General features: G+C 34.0%; 1 protein-coding gene across 1 annotated transcript in view; it reads right to left on the reverse strand.

Annotated features, from left to right (window-relative positions):
• The window catches only part of LOC113229478 (phospholipase D3-like), an 82,654-nt gene that overhangs the window by 17,979 nt on the left and 43,678 nt on the right, over positions 1-20,997 (reverse strand). The window contains exons 2-8 of the mRNA XM_026463076.1: positions 18,822-18,934; positions 17,367-17,531; positions 14,559-14,736; positions 13,836-13,970; positions 13,356-13,478; positions 12,587-12,655; positions 4,649-4,780 (exon numbers count right to left, since the gene is read on the reverse strand). Coding sequence (XP_026318861.1) covers positions 4,649-4,780; positions 12,587-12,655; positions 13,356-13,478; positions 13,836-13,970; positions 14,559-14,736; positions 17,367-17,531; positions 18,822-18,934 — 915 coding nt within the window. The remainder of the gene's footprint in view (positions 1-4,648; positions 4,781-12,586; positions 12,656-13,355; positions 13,479-13,835; positions 13,971-14,558; positions 14,737-17,366; positions 17,532-18,821; positions 18,935-20,997) is intronic.

Here is a 20,997-nt window from a genome sequence, read left to right on the forward strand (position 1 = left end):
AAAACTAAGCTCGTTTTGGTGGATGACTGAGATAAGAGCAAGTTACAAACGTTTTGGATGTATAAGTAGACAATTGCACAATAACGTTAAGTTGCTAGCTCTGCACTAAACACATGATTGTGTTGTAGAATAAAATTGTTGTGTCGATTTTTTAAAGGTGTTTTTTTTTATAATATCATGTGACCGGACGAACAAGTCGTGCGCCTGATGGTAAACTACACGCCTGTCCATAACAGTTGCAATGCCACTCGGGGCTTTAAATCGCAAAGACCTGAGGGGCACTGGCCACTGCGCCCGTCACCCTAAGACATAAGTTGACAAGTCCCATGTGCCTGTAATTTCACCAAGTGTTTAAGTGTGGATGAGGTTCAAGATAGAGCAAGCACCTTTATAATGCTTTTAAACGATGTATTAAGAACATAAGACATAGCATTTTAACTCAAGAAATAAAGACATTATATTACTAATAACAAATAAAACCAGGTTAGTAAATACTGTTTAGACGACCTCTGTGATCGAGTGGCTCGTACACCGGTTTTGTAATAGATTTTGTAGATTTTGTAATACTGTCAAAAGAAAAAATCGCTTAGTAACATCGCGTTTTGGAAACAATCATAAAAACTTCATAGGAGTGAATATTCTTCTACAAGATCAAGTACATAAAGCAAGTAAAATAATCTTTTCGTATTCTAAAGTTTTTCTATAGATAAAATGCTCTCAACAGTGTTTTGAAAAAAGCTTTAAATTCTTATCGCCATTTTTATTTTTAAAGAATGACTATGAAGTAGCCGCGAAAAATTTATTTTCTTTTTAAAAAGTAAATCTAAGTTGAAATTAGCTTAAAGAAGCCTAGAACTTCTTGGAAATGGTTTGTTTTGTGAGTTATTTTGTATATTTAAGCTTTGTATAAGTATTTAAAACCGAAAATCGATAACTGTGTTTTTATTAAGTTTATATATAAATATTAAAAATTTAGCGAGCGCATTACTTTTACGACAGGTTTTACATCACTTTTCACAATGTATTTAAAGTCGCACATCAATTCGCGCTTTCTAACCGATTAAACATTGCGCGAAAAGGTCAGATATATTATATCTAATTTCGCCATGTTACAATTTTGATAGTTTATATTTTGTAAGCCATTAAACTTGAAATCTATTAGTATTAAGAGAATTGCGTCTTACGTTTGTAACGCTTTAGTTACTTTGGTTTTAAAATAGCATTACCAAGAAACCTGTCATAGACTATAAATTATCTAAAAACTGCCTACAAGACTAAACAAAATTTGTCTACATTCTATAAATGGTATTGTAGCATTCTAGAAGCGTTACTTGAGAAAAAAGATAAGAATCACTCTTAACACTACCTACAGATAGTTTCTCAAAGCACTCTTGTGATCTACTAATAAAGTCGTGCCCACTTTTACTTTAAATTATCTAGAAACCTTCTTCGAGATATCTTGAGGGGATTTGAACTCTTAAAATATTCAATCGAATTAAATTCTATTAATAATAACATAATAATAATAACGCACACACTCAACATAGATTAGATATCTTATAGTATACATTTAGATATGGGTGTGCTGTGTCAATGGATTCCCTGTACTATGGGTAGCTCGGTTATACCTCCACTTCTTCTGTTGCCTTATAACAACAATAGGGTCCATTGAAAACCAGCGAGCGTCACAATCCATTCTCCGCTGTGGCTTTAGCTGAATGTGATCCTTTTGCATGCGCCACTGCCGCACACGTCAGTATAGTATTAAATTATATAATATAATTTGTTGTTTAAAAGGTAGCTACGCTGGTTTTTTTTGTGTTATTTTTGTTTTTGTTTATATTACCTCTGTTTTTTTCTATTATGGCGTAGAAATAAATGGTTTCTATTTCTACTTATTTTTTATTTCAATAAAAAACGTTCAATCTTGGCTTAATATCATACGGTGTTTATTACAACTGACACGTACTGCGTCTTCATTTGTATTAATCGAAGGCAATACATGTATAAATTTTGAAGTTGCTTTTTGTTTATCTTTGTAATTTTTTCTATAACATATTCCGGCATCGTATATATATAAGTATATATGCTTATAGGCGACATGTCGACCCAGTGTAAATGCAATATTAGATGAAAACCTGTTGTCGGGTTGACAATTATAAATATTCTTACATCGTACAACCTTTGTGTAAATACGACTCAATTAACTACCAAAGTATAATAAATAGTATAAAGATACCTTTACTACCCAAAGAAGAACTAAAATAATAATTTCAGAACGCACATTCGTGTGTTTTGTTACGAGGCGTCATAAATACTTTATTAATAATCTCTGTGTTTTAGAGCACCTCGCAGATATTGAAAGCTCTATATTTAATAAGGTAACGTAAGAGGAACTGTAAGTCTTAAACTTACATCAGGAATATAGGTGAAGGCCACTATCTTGAAATGTATCATAGTAAGAGAGAAAGAAATGGACTGCGAATATCTTCCGAATACATAATTATAATCTCAATACAGAGTACTAAAAAACCGACCTCAAAAGTTCGTGGAATTACATCTGATTGCCAAGTTTTATTAAAATCAGTTATGGGAAAGTGCGCGAAACCGGATTCATCCCCCAGTTTGCAACCCTTTTAGGTGAAATATTTTCTTCAAAATCAAATGGGATCAGTACTGAAGTATCCTCTTGCCAACAAAAAAGAAATCATCAAAATCGATTCACAAATCATAAAGAACCACCTCCTTTTTTTGAAGTCGTTTCAAAATATGCAATAGTTCGCGCGAATCTGGAAACATTAATTTCTAGAAAGATTGAACTACAAATGTTTTGAATTTAGCTACAGCAATTATGGTTCGACAAAATTATCACAATGTACAAAAAAAAACATTTATTAGATAACGAGTTCTTAGGTTTTCGCGATTGTTACACATAGGAAATGAAACTATTTTTCCGGATTTAAATCGCGTATATTTGTTTTTTCAAACAAACCGACGTTTCGGGCCCTTTACAGGTCCCATGGTCACGGTTGACTGTGAGTCAACAAAAAGAAAAATAGTTTCATTTCCTATTTATTAGATAAGACAATTACGGTATCCAGGTACTTAGGCTATAACTTGCGTAACAAACCACGCTCTTCCAAGTTAAATTTTTACCCGTAAAAAAGACATTATAATAAATAAAGAAGAAGTATAATAGTCTAATGGGAACGAATGCTTTTTAACCGACTTCAAAAAAAGAGGAGGTTCTCAATTCAACTAACTTTTTTGTGTAGGTATATGTTACGCAATTCAATTTTGTCATTAAACTAAAAAGATAATATTAAAAGCTTAAGGGATAAGACTATAATACATTATCTCGTAAACTATGGGTCGTAGATGTAATGTAAGAACAAAAAGTTTTATTTTCGCCCAAATACGGCTCCGGGTTATATTAGGTTAGTATATCTCGTTCTATAAATTCTCAGTCTAATAAAAATTCATAGGATACTTCCCCATATGGTGGAAAAAAGTTACTTAAAAACTTTGTATACGACTCGTGTAGTTGAAACGTATTTCAATATTTATTTATTAGCGAACATACAATAAAATTACATTACATGTACCCTGTAAGGGCTTAAAAATAGTTAGACATGCAATTTATTAAACTTAAAAATTGCAATTGCAATCAAATATTTGAAAAAATAAATTAAATAACTACAGTATTAAATTCTCTTAAATAAAAAAAAATGTTAATAAAGTAATGCAGTATCAATTAAATAATGAATCTATGTAAATTATTACAATTGTAGATCTTAATATAGGGAGATCAGAGTTCTTTGTTTTTAACAAAATATTGTATTGCATAATAACACACTTTTTCGTCTTTCTGAAGTAATATATTACTAGGTACCACGCATTGACTTACAATTATATGGACGTCGGGTCCGCGCTAAAAAGTGTCCGAACTTATAGGGCGTTAAAATCGTATACAGAGCGTCATTCACGCTTTAGTCTTCGTTTGTTCGACTGACAGCGAAGCAAGCAAAATTAGACAGTACTGCGATGACATTACAATTGAAATTCAACGTTTTAGCCTTTTCATATTCCTTTACATGTCACTACGTTTAAATAGATTGACTTGGGACATTTTTTTCGTGGTTTTTGTATTAGACTCGTCGTCCATTTATTTGTAAGTCAATGGTACCATGTTATATATTGCTATTGCCCTATAATAAGGGCTATTTTTGAAAATTGTAAGTTTAGGCGATGGAGAAGAGTGAAAATTGTAAATTTAAGCGACGTACGTCGTACACCAAGATGGGTAAACGAAATCGCTTTCGTCTTAGAGGTTTTATGAAGCAAAACCTGCCAATGCCCATCGAAAGTGAACAACGTTCGAAATTCAAATAAGCAATATGGCCGACGTACAAATTTCACTGTCTTCTATATCGGGAACTATTAAAGATAGATAGGTGTAAGGAGTGCTGGAAGGACTGTCATAGCGGGTGATGTCGGTCAGCTGTTAAAAAAATTCAAGATGGCGGCGAAAAAATTACTGTTATTTACTAAACTTAAGAAATTATTAATAAATGAAATGATGAATGATGAAGTGGAGTACTAGTCAAAACGACAAAATACAATTTTACTTTTTTAGATAATAACTTACAGTGAAAAAAGCTCCATAGTTTTGGTGTCCATCTGAGATGTTGATGGGGTGCTGTATATTGATTTCAGTATTGAGCTCGGCGGGCCACGTATCCGGCACAACCGCATCCGGCGTACCGAGGCTCCAGTACACCTGTTCAAAAACATTTCTTTAATATTTGGCAGGGTTCGAAGAGATAATTCTCTACATGTTTATAAAATGGATTGGAAAAAGAAAATGCGTTTCTAGCTAGCAACGTGTCAAATGTCAATCATAAAAAAGGTACAAATAAAATCGTTTTCACAAAAAAATATTCTTCATGTTTATTTCATTTTCTCATTGTTTATCGAGTTCTTAGGTTTTCGCGATTGTTACACATAGGAAATGAAACTATTTTTCCGGATTTAAATCGCGTATATTTGTTTTTTCAAACAAACCGACACGTTTCGGGTCCTTTACAGGTCCCATGGTCACGCCATGGGACCTGTAAAGGGCCCGAAACGTCCCGTGACCATGGGACCTGTAAAGGGCCCGAAACGTCGAATATCGTCGTCTATGTAGAAAGGGAGAAAATCCATTTCGTTTTTTTTCTGGTGAGTATGTTTTAAGTTTCAACTACTAGTTTTAAAATATTTTCGTCCTGTTTAAAATTCAATTTTGGTTTTAATTAAGTTTAAGTTCTAAAATTGAATTTAAAAGAGAACCCTTTTTGTGACGGTAAGCTACACGCCTGTCCATAACAGTTGCAGTGCCACTCTGAGCTTAAAAATGGCAAATATCCGAAGGGCGCCACTGCGCCCGTCATGTCACCCTGAGACATAAGTTGACAAGTCCCATGTACAGTCAAGAGCACGTCAAGCTTGACACTTTGTACTTTGGACCGTTCTTATTGCATAGAGTTGGGTTTTAATTTTAAGTGTCAAACTTGACGTGCTCTTGACCCTGTACCTGTTCACCAGCAAACTCACCCTTCAAAACCGGAACACAGTAATGCTAACATTACTGCTTGGCGGCAGAAATGGTAAGATGGCAGTACTTCCCTAGACGAACTCTACAGCTACTAAAAATAAAAACTAAAACATGCTCCCCTGAGAAATTATTCGAAATGGCGCTTTCGCCCTTCCTACAAAACACCGAAAACGACATGTGCTATGAGTACGAGAACAGCGGAATTCACTCTGGGGCTATCCAGACCACCCAGACCAAAACCAATTCCAAAAAGTTTATTTACTCCTCATGCGTTATTACGCAGAAATTGTCTAATGTACAAGATTTGTATTTATTTTCAGAGTTAAATATCCCAAAGTACGCAGACAACGCCGTATTTTATGCAGCAAAAGTGCATAAATTTGAAGTAATAGTCGAATGAACCATTGCTGCATAATCACGTTGCATTGTAAAGCTAAGTAGGTTCACAGAATTGCGGCAGTTGACAATCGAAGTAGAACGTGACAGCGGAAACTTCCACAAACTTAGAAACTTGTATATCTTTGCATTGCGCTTCCTATGCCTCGAAAGTCTTAAATGATTTACAAGTTGAATAACCAGATAAGGCCGCGGTGGAAAAAATTCTTAGCAATGACAGAATGAAGAGCAGCAGTAGAGCTCATTGTGAAAGAGTTCGTCCAGTTATCTTATGTATTAATGTTATTTATGTCAGCATTACTGTGTTCCGGTTTTGAAGGGTAAAGGTGCTGGTGAAATTACAAGCACATGGGACTTGTCAACTTATGTCTCATGGTGACGTGCGCAGTTTCAGTGTCCCTCAATTTTTTTTGTGATTTAAAGCTCTGAGTGGAACTGCAACTGTTATTGACAGGCGTGTCGCTTACCACCAAGTGCACAACTTGTACGTCCCGTCACTTGGTATCATTAAAAAAAGAACATGCTTGAAACGGCACGCCTACATATCGCACAGCCATTATAATAGTGTGGTAACTCAAAATTGCAGAATTGAGAAAGCACAATTTAAAAAGAAAAAAGTACTGAATGGATCCTATTGCGAATAATGTGATTATTTTTATTTATATGAATACTTAATTAATCATTTATAAACGATAATATAATATTGGTTTCATGAATTTTTTTTAAATTTTTAAATCGTTTTTTCTCAATTCGACAATTTTGAGTTACGACTATATTGTAATATCACATTGCGATTATGTATTAATAATAGATGTATGAGAAGAAGTACCATAGACTGCAAAACTTAATGTACATTCCAATCGCATAACAATTCATTACCATCAGCACTATATAAAAACATTCTGTTATTTCTTTTGTAAATTAATGTACATTTGAACACTACGAAGCCTTGAAGCAAATATGGGGTATACGATGAAACGAGGTCGCCCAGAAGATGCCTATTCAATCCACCTTAAAGACATTCAGGTTGTATGCATGTTGTATGTGCTCGGAAATACAGACACAAGAAGGGAATTCCATATCCGTGAGGTAAGGCGTTGTATGCTGATATATACTTTAAACCCTAATTCGGCTGCAGAACCTTACATAAACAGCAATGTACCATATTTTCTTAGCCTATTCATTGATTATCTTGTGTACAGTTCGGTACATTATTGCTGAAAGCAAATAAACATTTATTATTACTTGGCTGTGCGCATGAGCACGGCGAAAAGAGCTTAATAAACATGAAAGAAATATCAACCAAGTAACGTTCCACTTTATTAAAACCTAATTTCCGACATCAGGGGCCAGAAAAACATAAGAAATTTCACAGGGGGCCAGAGTTTAAAAAATGGATTATCTTTTAGTTGATGGATGAGGCTGTCAAAATATATTTCCGAGGGCCATACTCTTCTACTTTAAAAGGGACCTTAGCGGGACGGTTTAAGAAAGCCCTTCAGGGGCCGGAGCTGGACCCGCGGCCCGTACTTTGCCGCCCAACACTGTTATAGATAAAAAACGACGATACTGTTATATAATGCAAAAATGTACGCTCCCTGTAAGTCTGTTTCCATTGTCATAACATAAATACACTGTTATCTAATTCATCAATAAATGAACTTTACTAATAATGTTGTAAGTAGATCGCGTGCAAAATCAGATGTTCGTGTTATAACGATCGATAGGACACAATAATGTCCACATATTGAACAACAATATGCATATTTAATCGTATAGTAAAGTATGCACTAAAAATAACGTCGCGACCAGCGACTGGCATTGTGGCAGGTCATTCAGCCAATTAATTACTGACACATGTCGTTTTATCGCAGCCCACGAGGACAACATTAGCTGTATTGAATAATATGTTGAATTATTGATTATTCAATACCAGAATTGATATAACTGAAAGGCACTCATAATGTAACCTTATTTGAAAAACAATGAAACAAGTTATAGACTTATAAAATGTACTATACATAGTCTGAAGTTCTAAATGATAAATCCCTAAATTCATTATCTATTTTTTGCATTTGTATCTTTATTCCGACGTTATTCATATTATTATCATTTTGACATCTAGTTACCTTTACAATTGACTCATGTATCACCAAAAATTTTCTTCATCTTCACCATCACCGAAAATTAAAAGTTAAAAGTAGATAGCTAATAAAATAACATTAAAACGAAATATAAACGGTAAAAATTAATAATTAATAGGAACAATGAACAGGCCGCGACTAAGCGTAATGCCGGTCAGGGGACAGAAGTTGTTATTCCGTCGCATCCTCAACGTTCATAATCGAGATATTAACCCGCGATGTTGGTAAAAAATATCAATATGTAAGTACCGCATTTGACAAAGGTTACTCTATACTCTAGCGGGCTTTACACAGACACTCTATCGCGCGTGACGATTGCCGCTGCTAGCCGCACTGCAGCAGCGCTGCAGCCGCGCGGCGGCCGCGTAACGGCCGCGCGATTGTCACTTTTCATACAATTTCACAGACCACATTCCGTGTACAATTTCTAGAAGCGCTGCAACCGCGCGTCTAGAATTGTATGAAAAGTGACAGTCGCGCCACCGCGGTAAGATATCATCCCGTACGTAGCACAAAGCGCATCATTTGATTCACTAAGGTTATTTATTGCCTATTAGTTGGAAGCTCTGAAACTCCACGCTTATGATTAAATTCAACGGTACTTCATTAAACTACTTTTTATACATATCTTATCTAGAACGGCAAAGAAAAACAGCGTAATGAAATTACAAAGTCAAAAACCTTTCAGATAAAAGATAATTTTGGTAAAATTACAGGCACATGAGACGGTCAACTTATGTCTCAGGGTGACAGGCGCAGTGGCAGTGCCAGTGCCCCTTAGATCATTGCGATTTAAAGATCTGCGGCACTGGAACTACTATGGACAGGCGTTTAGCTTACCTCCAGTCACACGACTTGTTCGACCCGTCACTTGATATTTAAAAAAAATAGAATATGACTTAAACTCTCTTCTTAAAGAAAATCCATTACTGAAACTCATAAGGGTTGATATGCAAGTATATATGAAAGAGAACATAAATTATCCTTCCGCGCAATACGTAAAAATCTAACAGTTATTACTCACGAGGAAGAGCTTTGATACGGAATACAAAGAACGAAAGACAAACATTATGATAATAAAGATATATTAACACAAAGTAACAGATCTTATATAAAACAAAGACTAACCATGTTAAATGTAACCTTTGTGAGAGCCCAGAGTCCGCATTATAGGCAACCAGATAGAATATGTTTGAGAGACAATTTGAGCCTCGCTTTTCATCACACTAAAAGCGGGTGTCTTGTAGTCCATATAAATACACGGAATTAGACCCGCCCGCGCCGCGCTCCCGACCCGACACGCGAGCTCTCTGTGTGTTTCACGCTATACGAAGGGATGAGGAGGTCGCGGGTTCGATTCCCGGTAAAAAGTCATGCATCGAAAGTTATTATTTATGATGTTAGTAATATATTCCTGCGAGGTTGTTAGTTAATTTTACAATAAACTCTGCGTATGTTGTCGATGCTTTAAGCATATCGTCCTCTCGGAAAGAACTGTTAGACATGAATTCCACGTATTTCAGTGGACGACAAATAATAGAGAATGTTTTTGGAGGCTTCGTACGTTTTGCTCCGTTAGGAGTAAACCGTTCTTTTACATGCTTTGGTAACACACTATTTATTCTAATACAATAGTATTCTTAGTACACACGCCAGCACATTAAGCTACACATTGACGTATCTTGTTCCGTTGCAATGGAGGCGATTTTCGAACAAAAATGTGTAGTCTCGATGTGCCGTTGTCCGTACAAACTATCCAGCAATTTACCACAAAGTCTATTTAAAACTCGAGCAAAACAAATATTATGGCAATTAGTGGCGTTGGAAAATTCCATAAATACTAGCTATAAAACAGCTCAGCACTACAATTTACACGGATGAAAATTGCCTCTGAACAATATTACAGTTCGAAGAAAAATTAGTACAGGCTCAGGTCAAATTTAAATTCAACTCTATGCCGCTTATGATAAAAACAGTACGATGTCCGAAATGTCAAGCATGATGTTTTTGTTTTAAAACATGTTGATAGTTTTTAAGAATAGCGGCTTAACACACACCTAATTAGAAATACGACCATAATGGCAGGGACTTGAGTATGATTTCGAGTGCTTTAAACCATACTCAAATCCTGACTTAAGCATTAAGTAGACTTCTAGAATACGACTCTTAGTCTCAATAAAATTTAGTATAATCTGAATATAGCTTTACAAGTAAAACAAATATTATTTTGGTAAGGTTACAATTTATACAAAGCGAGTGTCGTTTATTTAACCTCGACGCAAAAAAAGGCTAAGGTCTGCTGGTTCGTTCCGTAGCTCAGTTGGGAGAACGTCAGGCACGGTATGCTGAAGGCGCTGGTTCGAATCCAGCCGGATCGAAGAAATTTTTCTTAGTGTTCAATCTTTGTATTAAGAGTTTGTGTACTGCTGCGTCCCGAGACCACGAATTCGAATATGTAACTTTTAAAACTTACTAACAGTTTCATAATTTAAAAAATCGACCCGTGGTTTAAATGACGGTTGTCACATTACTTCATTAATGATAAACCACTTAGTATGTACAAGGGATCGCCGTTATAACAACGGCCTTACACGGTATCATATGCATAATAAGAACCTATAATTATGTTATTTAATATCTTTATATATCTTATATGGAGTAATGAATTGAAATTGAAATTGGAATTTACAAGATGGCTGGGCATTACGCTATTGTACGTAATATATTACGTATTTCATCTACCACATGAGTACCGGTCGAAACGTACACGTGTTGGTATTAATGATGTTTGCTTACCGATTATTTGATACTAATGAAATAGAACTCAACGCTAGGGTAGGTATTAAGTACAACAGCGTTTAAAAAAAATTCAATAATCAACACAGAATTTGAAGAATAAATTGACGATGCAATAAATTATCCATGTCTACAAAACACGTGGTTGTACACGAATTAACAGATTAAATACCCTGTGTTTGATCCCGTGTGTTATAAATTCATGTCAAGAGTTGTTTAAATATTTTAATTAATATTTTTTTTATATAAGTAAAATGTATAAATTAAAATCGGGGGTACTTTGTTATTGTACTATTTTATGTAATCGTAAGTTCCTCTCTCAAATTGTTAAACCTTACAGTGTCTTAACGGGGTCCATATGAACAAATTGTATATTAAACAAGACCTTTTATAGCATATGGTGGCAATAAATTAAATGAACAATTTGCAACCGTTTTATTTATAAGCTGGGGGCCTACCATAACCTTTCTAAAAACAATCTTATTTCAATGTAAGCTTAAAGTAAGCTTATTATAATATTACCCATATTCGTACCATGACGAACCTGTCAACCAAGTAATGTATTATTGCAAAAGTGATTGAAAGAACGAATGTTTTCCAAATATTGTCAAAACCTTAATAAAAATAGGGAAGAGATAACGCTATGTGGACTATATAATGCTATCTCTTTCTTTTTTGATGTTCCGAATCGTCTTATCGTAGTATAATGTTTAGGTACTTAATGCTATTTACATTCAGAGAATTTTGACTGTCAAAAAAAGAAAAGTATGTAATGATAAAATCTATTAAAATTACGTTGTTTTCAATAATTATTCCGCATTTTCATGAAGAAAAATAAATAAAACAAGCTGAGTCTTGATAGTCACGTTGTGAATTCGGAACTATAGTCTAGTGTCAACTGTTAGTTTCACCAAGGGGCATATAGAACATAACTGGTCCTCAGTCAACCGTGACCATGGGACCTGTAAAGGGCCCGAAACGTCGGTTTGTTTGAAAAAACAAATATACGCGATTTAAATCCGGCAAAATAGTTTCATTTCCTATGTGTAACAATGGCGAAAACCTAAGTACTCGTTTTGTCTTGACTGTTCAACTAATCTGGTTTTCCACGTGGTGCTGTGGCACTTAGTCATATATAATGTTTTTGCGTTACATGTACTCCATGGTTTTTATGTCCACGAATAGGCAGTTCAGCTATGTTTTTTTCGTACATTATTAATTGCAATAGTCTGTTAGGCAACCATATTAATTACATGGTCTCCAATTAAGAAATTCTATATACCTTGTATCTTAGTACAATAGTATAACATCAGTACCAATTTTGAAAAGTAACTTCCCTAACCCACCAGCTGTCAAGTCAAGAGTTTCTCGTCAAGCTTTCTCATCAATTAACCACCAAAGTCATTTTGACATAGCCTGGGTGGGACTAAATTTTTTAAAAGTATGTATGTATACAAACATTTTCACCTTGGTAGCTTAACGATTGTTCTCTATGGTCAACGCTTAATAACTAAACGCAAATTAGACCATCGGCCGGTAAATATAAAACATAATTTTACGTACGCGATCAACTTTGACACACAAGTTTGACTGTACGATATTACAGATTACTTAATACAAATTAACATTATGTATCTAACTGTTAGACACTTACTTCAAAAATCTTCGCCAAATCCTTCGCTAGACATGAGCAGTTGTATGCAACGATACCCATTTCTTTTACCTGAGAAAAATATACAATACAAATAACTCTAATTACATAACAACAAAACACACTGCAGAGACAAACAAAGAACAAAAGTCATATACATATAACAGCGAACATAATCGGCGGGAATATGTTTGTTATTTAAAGGTTTAGACGCGCCATTACTAATTGTCATACAATATATATTTTGAAAAAGTGGCGCGGCTGTAGCGTTGCAGCTGTGCTTCTAAGGGTCGTATTCCAGAACTCTGCTCACTACAAAGTCCGGACTTGAGTATTGCAGTGAGCACTGAAAATCATACTCAAGTAATACCCTACGACCCTAATGGCAAGGGCCATTAGGGTCGTATTTCCAGTGCTTGAAATCATACTCAAGTCTGCTCAAATCCTGACTTGAGCATTGAGTAGAGTTCTAGAATACGATCCTTAATATTCTATGAAAATTAGTGCCACAGGCGCGCCCCTGCAGAGCTTCTACAAGCCCTAACATCTACTTACAATATGAACAACGACGTCAGTACACAAGAGTTTTACAATTATTTTAGGATAAAAAATAATTTCGTTCCCGACCTCGCATTGAGCGCCATATATTAACTACTACATATGGCGCCCAATGTGGGTTTGACGTATCATCACGCGGTTAAAAAGGATTGAGAATTTTTTTATCTTAAATTTATGAATGCTCCAATTTTGTTATGACAATTATTTAAAATACCTGAGTGAGTGACCGCCAGTCCATGTTGGCACTACCGATGTAGAAATGTGTTCTATCGATGATCCAGAACTTTGTATGGAGTACTCCGCCTCCGAGTAACTTCGAAAAGTTTAAACTCCTCACCTATACAATCATAGATATTTTTAAGGAACAAAATAAGAAAATCAATAAACGTAAAAAAACTTAATTTGCAATATACAGAGTGGTTTTTTTAATGGTATGAATATTCCTTGTATCGTCTGTGGTTTCGGATATTCCCATAATGTCTCTTTAAAAAAACACTCTATAAAAAGAGCATAAGTAATTATTTTAAGTGCAATAAAAGAGAGTGTTTCGCTGATCATATCGATGAATTATTATAAAATTTTAACGCGGTTTTCCACTTTGGACTTTGTTTATTAAGTGGCACTGAGTTTGAAGTGCCAATGTTCATACAAAGTATATTTACTATATTTCACTATAACAGAATAAATCTCTTACCTGAGCAGCTTTCTTCTTAACTAAATATTCTGTGTCTATATTAGGAAAAGCCTTAGTGGGCCAATTTTGAGCAATCTTTAAATTAATTTTCCGTTTTGACCCAGCGGCTAGTAAAGCTTGGAATACTTGTTCTCCCTGAAAAAATATGACTATGTAAGGTAACTGTTTGTTTATTATATGTTGTAAATTGTATGTTAAATGCAAAAGAGTTACATTACACAAAAACGTTGTTTAGTAACTTAGTTCATTCGTAACAAGATAACAGAGAATTTTTATATTTGAAGACATTAACAGCCGATAGATCTGGAGAAGAACAACGATCAAGAATACATTTACAATTACAATTACATATAGGTCATTGGCGAATCGTACTTATGATAACCTAGAAATTTAGCAATAAATAATAACCGATTTCTATTGGTTAGCCATGACGCTTTACCCGGACTTATAGCATAGTATATTTATAACAAATTCACATATTTAGTTTTAGTTCTATGCATATATCCAAAATCTTCAAACTCCTTTAAGGTTTCATGCAAGGAGTGACGATTTTTTTCGTGAATTTAATTATTTAATTAATTTTTATACTTTATAATATTTAGTGTTGAGGCAAATAAACTATTATTATTATTATTTCATTGCTAAAATTGTTTGTTATGAAGAGTATACCCAGTATAGAATGTTATATAAAGTATAAACTGGGAAAGACATGGGAAAACTCACCTCTATAGAGGAATTATAATGATATTCTTCATTAAACCTAAGAGTCCAGTATAAAGAGGCTATTTCTATAGAGGCTTGAGCTTCGTCTATTAAGTCTAACCACACGTTTTTCGTGGGCAGGTGTGTGACATTCGGAGGATACATGTGACCCTCTGGTATACTTTCTACTAATGATAATCTGAAACAAAGAAATACTTTAAAGTTGTGTAACATTTCCAATGAGTTTGAGAATTGGTAGGAAATCAAAGACTGGGAGCAGTGGAGGATTTTTGGGAAAGAATTTGGCCGAGCAGTCGGACACAACTGGTTAATTAAAAAAATTTTTCAATGAGAAAGATACCATTTTTGAACTTGCTTAGCGTGTAAGTTGCGAGGTAAAGGTATGTCTCACGCGCATAAACACAGCGCAGTTAACATACGGTGCAACGGAGCTATGATTCTAATAGAGGCTCAACTTACATTAGAATCGAATTATTGTAACCATAACATAATGAAATTACCGTCAATTGTGTAACGTATAAACTAAATACTAAGCAAAAAAACCAGTCGCGCGACTTCTCGAGAATTTCCTGCTTGCAGCCTTATTTCCCGAGCACTTGGGCCTTTTCAAGGCTAGAGTGAACATGCATGATTTAACGGTGCATGCTACATCATAGTCACTTTCCATAAGGTGAGATTGAAATCCAATATGCACTTATTTAAAAAAAAATAAAACAAAAAAATTCACGTGCAATTTCGGGAATTGTCGCAGCTATCATACGATACGGCGTATCTAGTTCGCAATTGAGGTAAAGTTCATTATGCTATAAACAATTTCGTGTTCTGTGGCAACGTAAATTGAGTCTAATAGATACTTATAAAACAATTACAGTAAAAAAATATGTACTTAAAAAAATTTAGTTTTAAATAAAACATACAAATGCCTCTTTATTACACGGAAGGGATCAAACGATGGTCATGTTTCTCAAATACATAAACCTTCATGTTGTTCATATATATAGTACACAACAGAATAACTGCCTTTTTAATACTTTTTTGTAAAAAATTGGAAATGAAACTATTTTTTATGGAACTAAAATCGCATAGGGTCAAGTGGGGTAAGAGGAACACCAGGGGAAGAGGGACTTGATGCGAGTCAAAGAGACTCACAATAAAGTTTGTTCCCCTTACCCAACCTGACTATATATTTTGTTTTTTTCAAATATGAGACTCGTAAAGACCCCAAACTTTGTCTAGTAGTTTCATACGCAAAAATATTTAATACGAAAAAAGTATATCATTACTTACAAGATATGTGTTGCAATAAACTTGAGGACAACAATGCTGTTGTCAACAAAGGCTTTAAATGATGACTAATGGATTATATATTGCGGGGTTTGTAATTACATCTTCGCTTAGTAATTTAGCCATGTCAGCTAGTATAGTATTTGATGTTCTAATTTATTTGTCTCTTTTTTTTATTTCTTTAAGAATTGATGCTATAAGCAGTCCACATTATTCAAGTTTTTTGGTTGTCAGAAAGCTCTTAAATACGTTGTGCATTGATGATCAATGCTATGGTCTGTTAAAACCAATCAACCTATTTTTAATATGACTATATATATACATATATATATATAGTGTGCATGACTATATATATGATATATATACTATATATATATCACATCAAAACAAGTCATCAATAATGTGAGCCAGACAACACACCTGTGCTATGAGTACAAGAATACCAGAACAATTTAGAGGAAAAATTCGCAAATTGGTCCTACCGGGAATTGAATGAATCATCATCAACATTAATGAATCATTAAGTGCTCATATTTGTTAACCCTTAAGTAACCGAGGTCTTAAATGCCTAATCTATGGAATAATAAAATAACTATCTATAATTAAAGTACTATCAGTTATAATAATTTAAAAATTTTGTTATTAATAATAATGTGTCTGATAACTACACCATTTTCTCACAAACTATAGAGGAAATTCCCAGTGCTATGAATACCAAAGCAACAAAATCAGTAAGAGCTCCTTGTGGACTTCGTCCAGGAATGTACTTATTTCTGCCGCCAAGCAGTAACGTGAGCATTACTGCGCTCTGATTTTGACGGGTGAAATTACAGGCACATGGGACTTGTCAACTTATGTCTGTTTCTAGGTGAGAGGCGCATTGGCAGTGCCTCTCAGATCTTTGCGATTTGAAGCTCTGAGAGACACTGCAACTGTTGTAGACAGGTGTGTCGCTTAGGTGGACGACTGGTTCGTCCCGTCACTTGGTGGTAAGCGACACACCTGTATGGTATCATAAAAACAATTCACTCTGGGGCAACATCCAGAACACCCAGACCATTGTCTGTTCAGAAAAGTTTGTTACCACATTAATCCTACCGGGAATTGATCTGCGACGTAATCATCAAGCACCCACAGGTGTTCAGTTTTAGAGTCAGAATATTTTACTGATTTATAAAAATCTCAGTATCTGTACTAAAAAAAAACCGACCTCAAAAGTCATTCAACCCCTAGTTTGCCACACTTAGAGGTGGAATATTTTCTTCAAATTTAAATGCCACTTACCACCACTTCACCACTTCTTAGGTTATCCTTTTTCCAATAAAAAAGAATCATCAAAATCGGTTCACAAATGCATAACGTACGTTAAGCATTTATGAACCGATTTTGATACAAAAAAAAACATACAATCGAATTGAGAACCTCTCTCGTTTTTTTAAGTCGGTTAAAAAAGTAGTAGTACACACTAATATAAAAAAAGGAGTAGTACACTATAATAAAAAAGTAGAGCATGTGAGTCCTCACCTACACTCATCTGAGCAATGCAAGGCAACAGGGAGAGTGGCAGAGATGGTTTGCCCCACATTGGGCTGGTCAAGCAGTGGCACCAACACAACAAGAACAATTAGCACTATCACTATTGACACTGGAATGCATGATGGTCTACACCATATGCTGCGTTTTTTTCTTCTGTTGACAAAAGAAACTCATTAATATGTAATACAATATGTAAACAGAGATGCATGTCTCACACCTGCCTGTATGACCTAGTGACATTATGAGGTTAATAGATATTATTAATTATAAATGCAATTACTAGTACATATTACTATAACTGCCTTCGTGGTTGAACAGTTACCATGCCGGACTGCCACACAAAGGTCCCAGGTTCCATTCCCGGACTGGGAGAAATATTTGTATGGCCTACATTTATTTCTCTCGTGAGTTTGAGTGTAATTTGTGGTTGCCTATATGTGCGTCCATGGCACCCGCAATACAGGGTTTCCCTAGTGCGGGGCTGTCTTGAGTGTGTGCGTTCTTATTATATTGTTGCTTAGCAAACAACACCGCTTAATTCGTTTAGAGTAATTTCAAAGGAGTGAAAAAACTGTGTATATACTACGGTCGACAAGATTTTATAAGCTATTGTTATAGTAATAATAATAATGTATGTTACAAATAGCAACTAAAAAATAGGCTACAATATTTATTTTATAAGCTGAATTTCTACAGTAAGGACTATCCCGCCCTCTAAACTACGGGATATTGTACCTTAGGAGGCAATATAATGTTAGTGAAGCTATTGAACAACAATAAATAATTCTATGTAAGAAAGAAAAAAAATGAGAAAATAAATTTATTCAGCACAAACACATGTTACAAGTACAATATTATGATTTTATGGTTAAAGTGTATTGCACTGCAAAGGGTGCAACTCAACAAATACTGCGGCGTAGCCACAGCGCTGGTTTCCAGTGGACCTTTTTCGAAGTGGTCGATTTAAAAATAAAATAACAAATAAAATTAAAAGGAAAAGAAAAAATTGTGGACGGGCATTAAAATAAGTACCACATATAAATAACTTAGTTTAGAAAAATAAAATTGCCTACAGCGTTTTCAATTAGTGCACTCTGTCATGTCTTTTATGTTTCTCGGAGCGTTATATAAATACATTTTTTTTTGTTATGTGTGTTGGTTATATTATTTTTATTGATATTCAAGTCGTATTTTGACATGAATTCATTCAAAAGTTAAAACTTGCAATGTTTTCTTTCAGCAGTGTTGTTTGAAAAGCAATGATATTCATGATGAAAAAATAACAGGGTATAAAAATCTACTGAAACACGGAACTAGATATCTGTATAGTACAAACATTATATAAAAATAGCAATGTAGCCTTTTAAATTACAAATACAATTTCCACAATCAAGAAGAGATCCATATCCTGTAGTGCAGGCCATATAATAAATAAATACTAACTTGTCATGATAACTGTTTCCGTTTTCATCTCTCATCATGAAGATCTGTTCCCACTGCTCCAACTCCTCATCAGATGACGATGCGTTCCCCACGCTCCCTGACTCTAGCACGGTCTGCAGACAAAAAATAAAAAGTCAAGTTAAAAATCAGTTTATCATTTCCAGGCTGATGTTATATCCCATACATTTTTAGACCTGTATGCATTGATTTGTACACTTGGTATTTATTATAACATACTTGATTGGACATCAAAAATGCCTTTGTTACACGAAAGTCATAAAAGTAATAGGAACTACACAAAACAAATTATGTACATATATCATTATCTTAGAGTGAATACCTTGTATGTGATATCTATGTAATTTTTCAAGACAATGATAAAAATGTGGTGTAAAATGTAGTAAACGCAACTATACTTCGTCATTATACTGCAAAAACCAATTATCTGGAATTTGCACAGAAAATTACTAAATTTAGATTAACGTGACAAAATTCTTTATGTCAAATGCAAACATTTTCAAACGTTTGGTAAAACATAAAATGTGGAATCCTCCATTACAAATTAACGTGGGATGACCATAGTATGCATAAGAAATGTTCATCATTGAAATTTAAATTGCATTTATTTCAAAGTCAACAATATTTTGTGAAATAATTGTTTTTTCCAGTATAACAGCGATTTGTAGTTAGCATTTTAATTAGTTAAATCTATCCTCTTTCAGATACTATATTACTTTAATATAAAAACTTATAAACTTCTTGCTCAAATATAAGCAACAAGTTTACAAGTTTTTCTTAAAAAAAAAAAATTGTTAAAACGAACTATGTGAAAATGCATAATATGAGAGGTTTATACTTTAAGGTGATGATGTGTGAAATTTTATGTCTCTTCTATTTAAGCATATACCAACCAATTTCGTTCATAGAATCTTTCGACCTCTCTCTTAAAAAGATATTATTTTGTAGATGGAACCTTATTATTACACCAAGGGTGGAAACTATTTATGGACATAAATAGTAATTGATGATTTTCTAAAATGACTTGACATTCACTTTGATCATTGGCTGACTTTCAAAATGATAATTAAAGAGCAGAGTGGCAACAGACAAAACAATAATGATAAACCTTGTAGTCGGGAAAATAAAAAGAAGTCATACCGTGGTAAGAAACCTGATATTAGTGAAAATCATTTAGTGAATAACCACGAAAGTCTTAAAATCTATATAACCTAGTTGTTACCTCAAACAGAACATAGTTTAAATAATATAGATATACAAACACCCAGTATTCTAGAAACTGACAGATTAGGAACTGCTCCTAGGTATCTTATGAAGCAGATTTAAAGGTTTCCTTTGTTTATCTCGTATTCAAAGCATTTATTATTTGTTTGAAAATTTTGATAACTACGTTTTTTTTTTAACAAATTATTGTTTTGTTATTTAATCTCAGATTCACTGTATAATTCCCAGAATAAAGCAAAAACTACATTTAATTTCTCGTTGCCTTTTACATTTCTGAAATAAAGATTCGTACATTCAGCACTAATAAATTTTGTTACTAGCTGATAAATAAATAAGGTTAGAATCGCAAAATTAATAACAAGGTAATACTAATTCGCACTATTACGCTCACGTTTATCGTATAATAACTTTAAATATAATATGAGATGTATTTTTTGAAATACTTTGTATAATATCATTAATAATATTGCATTATTTTATTGAAAATGTAAAAAAGTTCTAAACTAACTTTAAACAGTTGAAGAATCGATTTAAATATGTCACTCAAAAACCCCATTTTCTCCAATGAACACTAACAGAACACAGCGATTAGATTTTCTTTTACTTTGAAAAATACTCCAGATTCTCAAAAAAAGAAATATTTTCTTTGTTTCACTAAAACATTTTAGAGCTGTTTGGTGTTTGAAAAGGCCAATGAAACTTGACACAGACCGGATATGAGAGTTAGTGATGTATGTATGGAAACCTTAATTGTACATTCGACCGATTATAAAAGTGAAGCTTCAAAACAATTGAACAATCAAACATTGTTTTATTTAGTTATTTCGAAAAATAAAATACGAACCATTTGTATTAAAATTCTGGACTAAGTTCCACAAGAATATAAAAAACTAATTAAATCACTTTCATAACTGTTTAATGTGTAATCACGAGC

The sequence above is a fragment of the Hyposmocoma kahamanoa genome, unplaced genomic scaffold, assembly GCF_003589595.1.
Source record: "Hyposmocoma kahamanoa isolate Upper Pololo Valley unplaced genomic scaffold, ASM358959v1 62, whole genome shotgun sequence".
NCBI classification, from domain to species: domain Eukaryota; kingdom Metazoa; phylum Arthropoda; class Insecta; order Lepidoptera; family Cosmopterigidae; genus Hyposmocoma; species Hyposmocoma kahamanoa.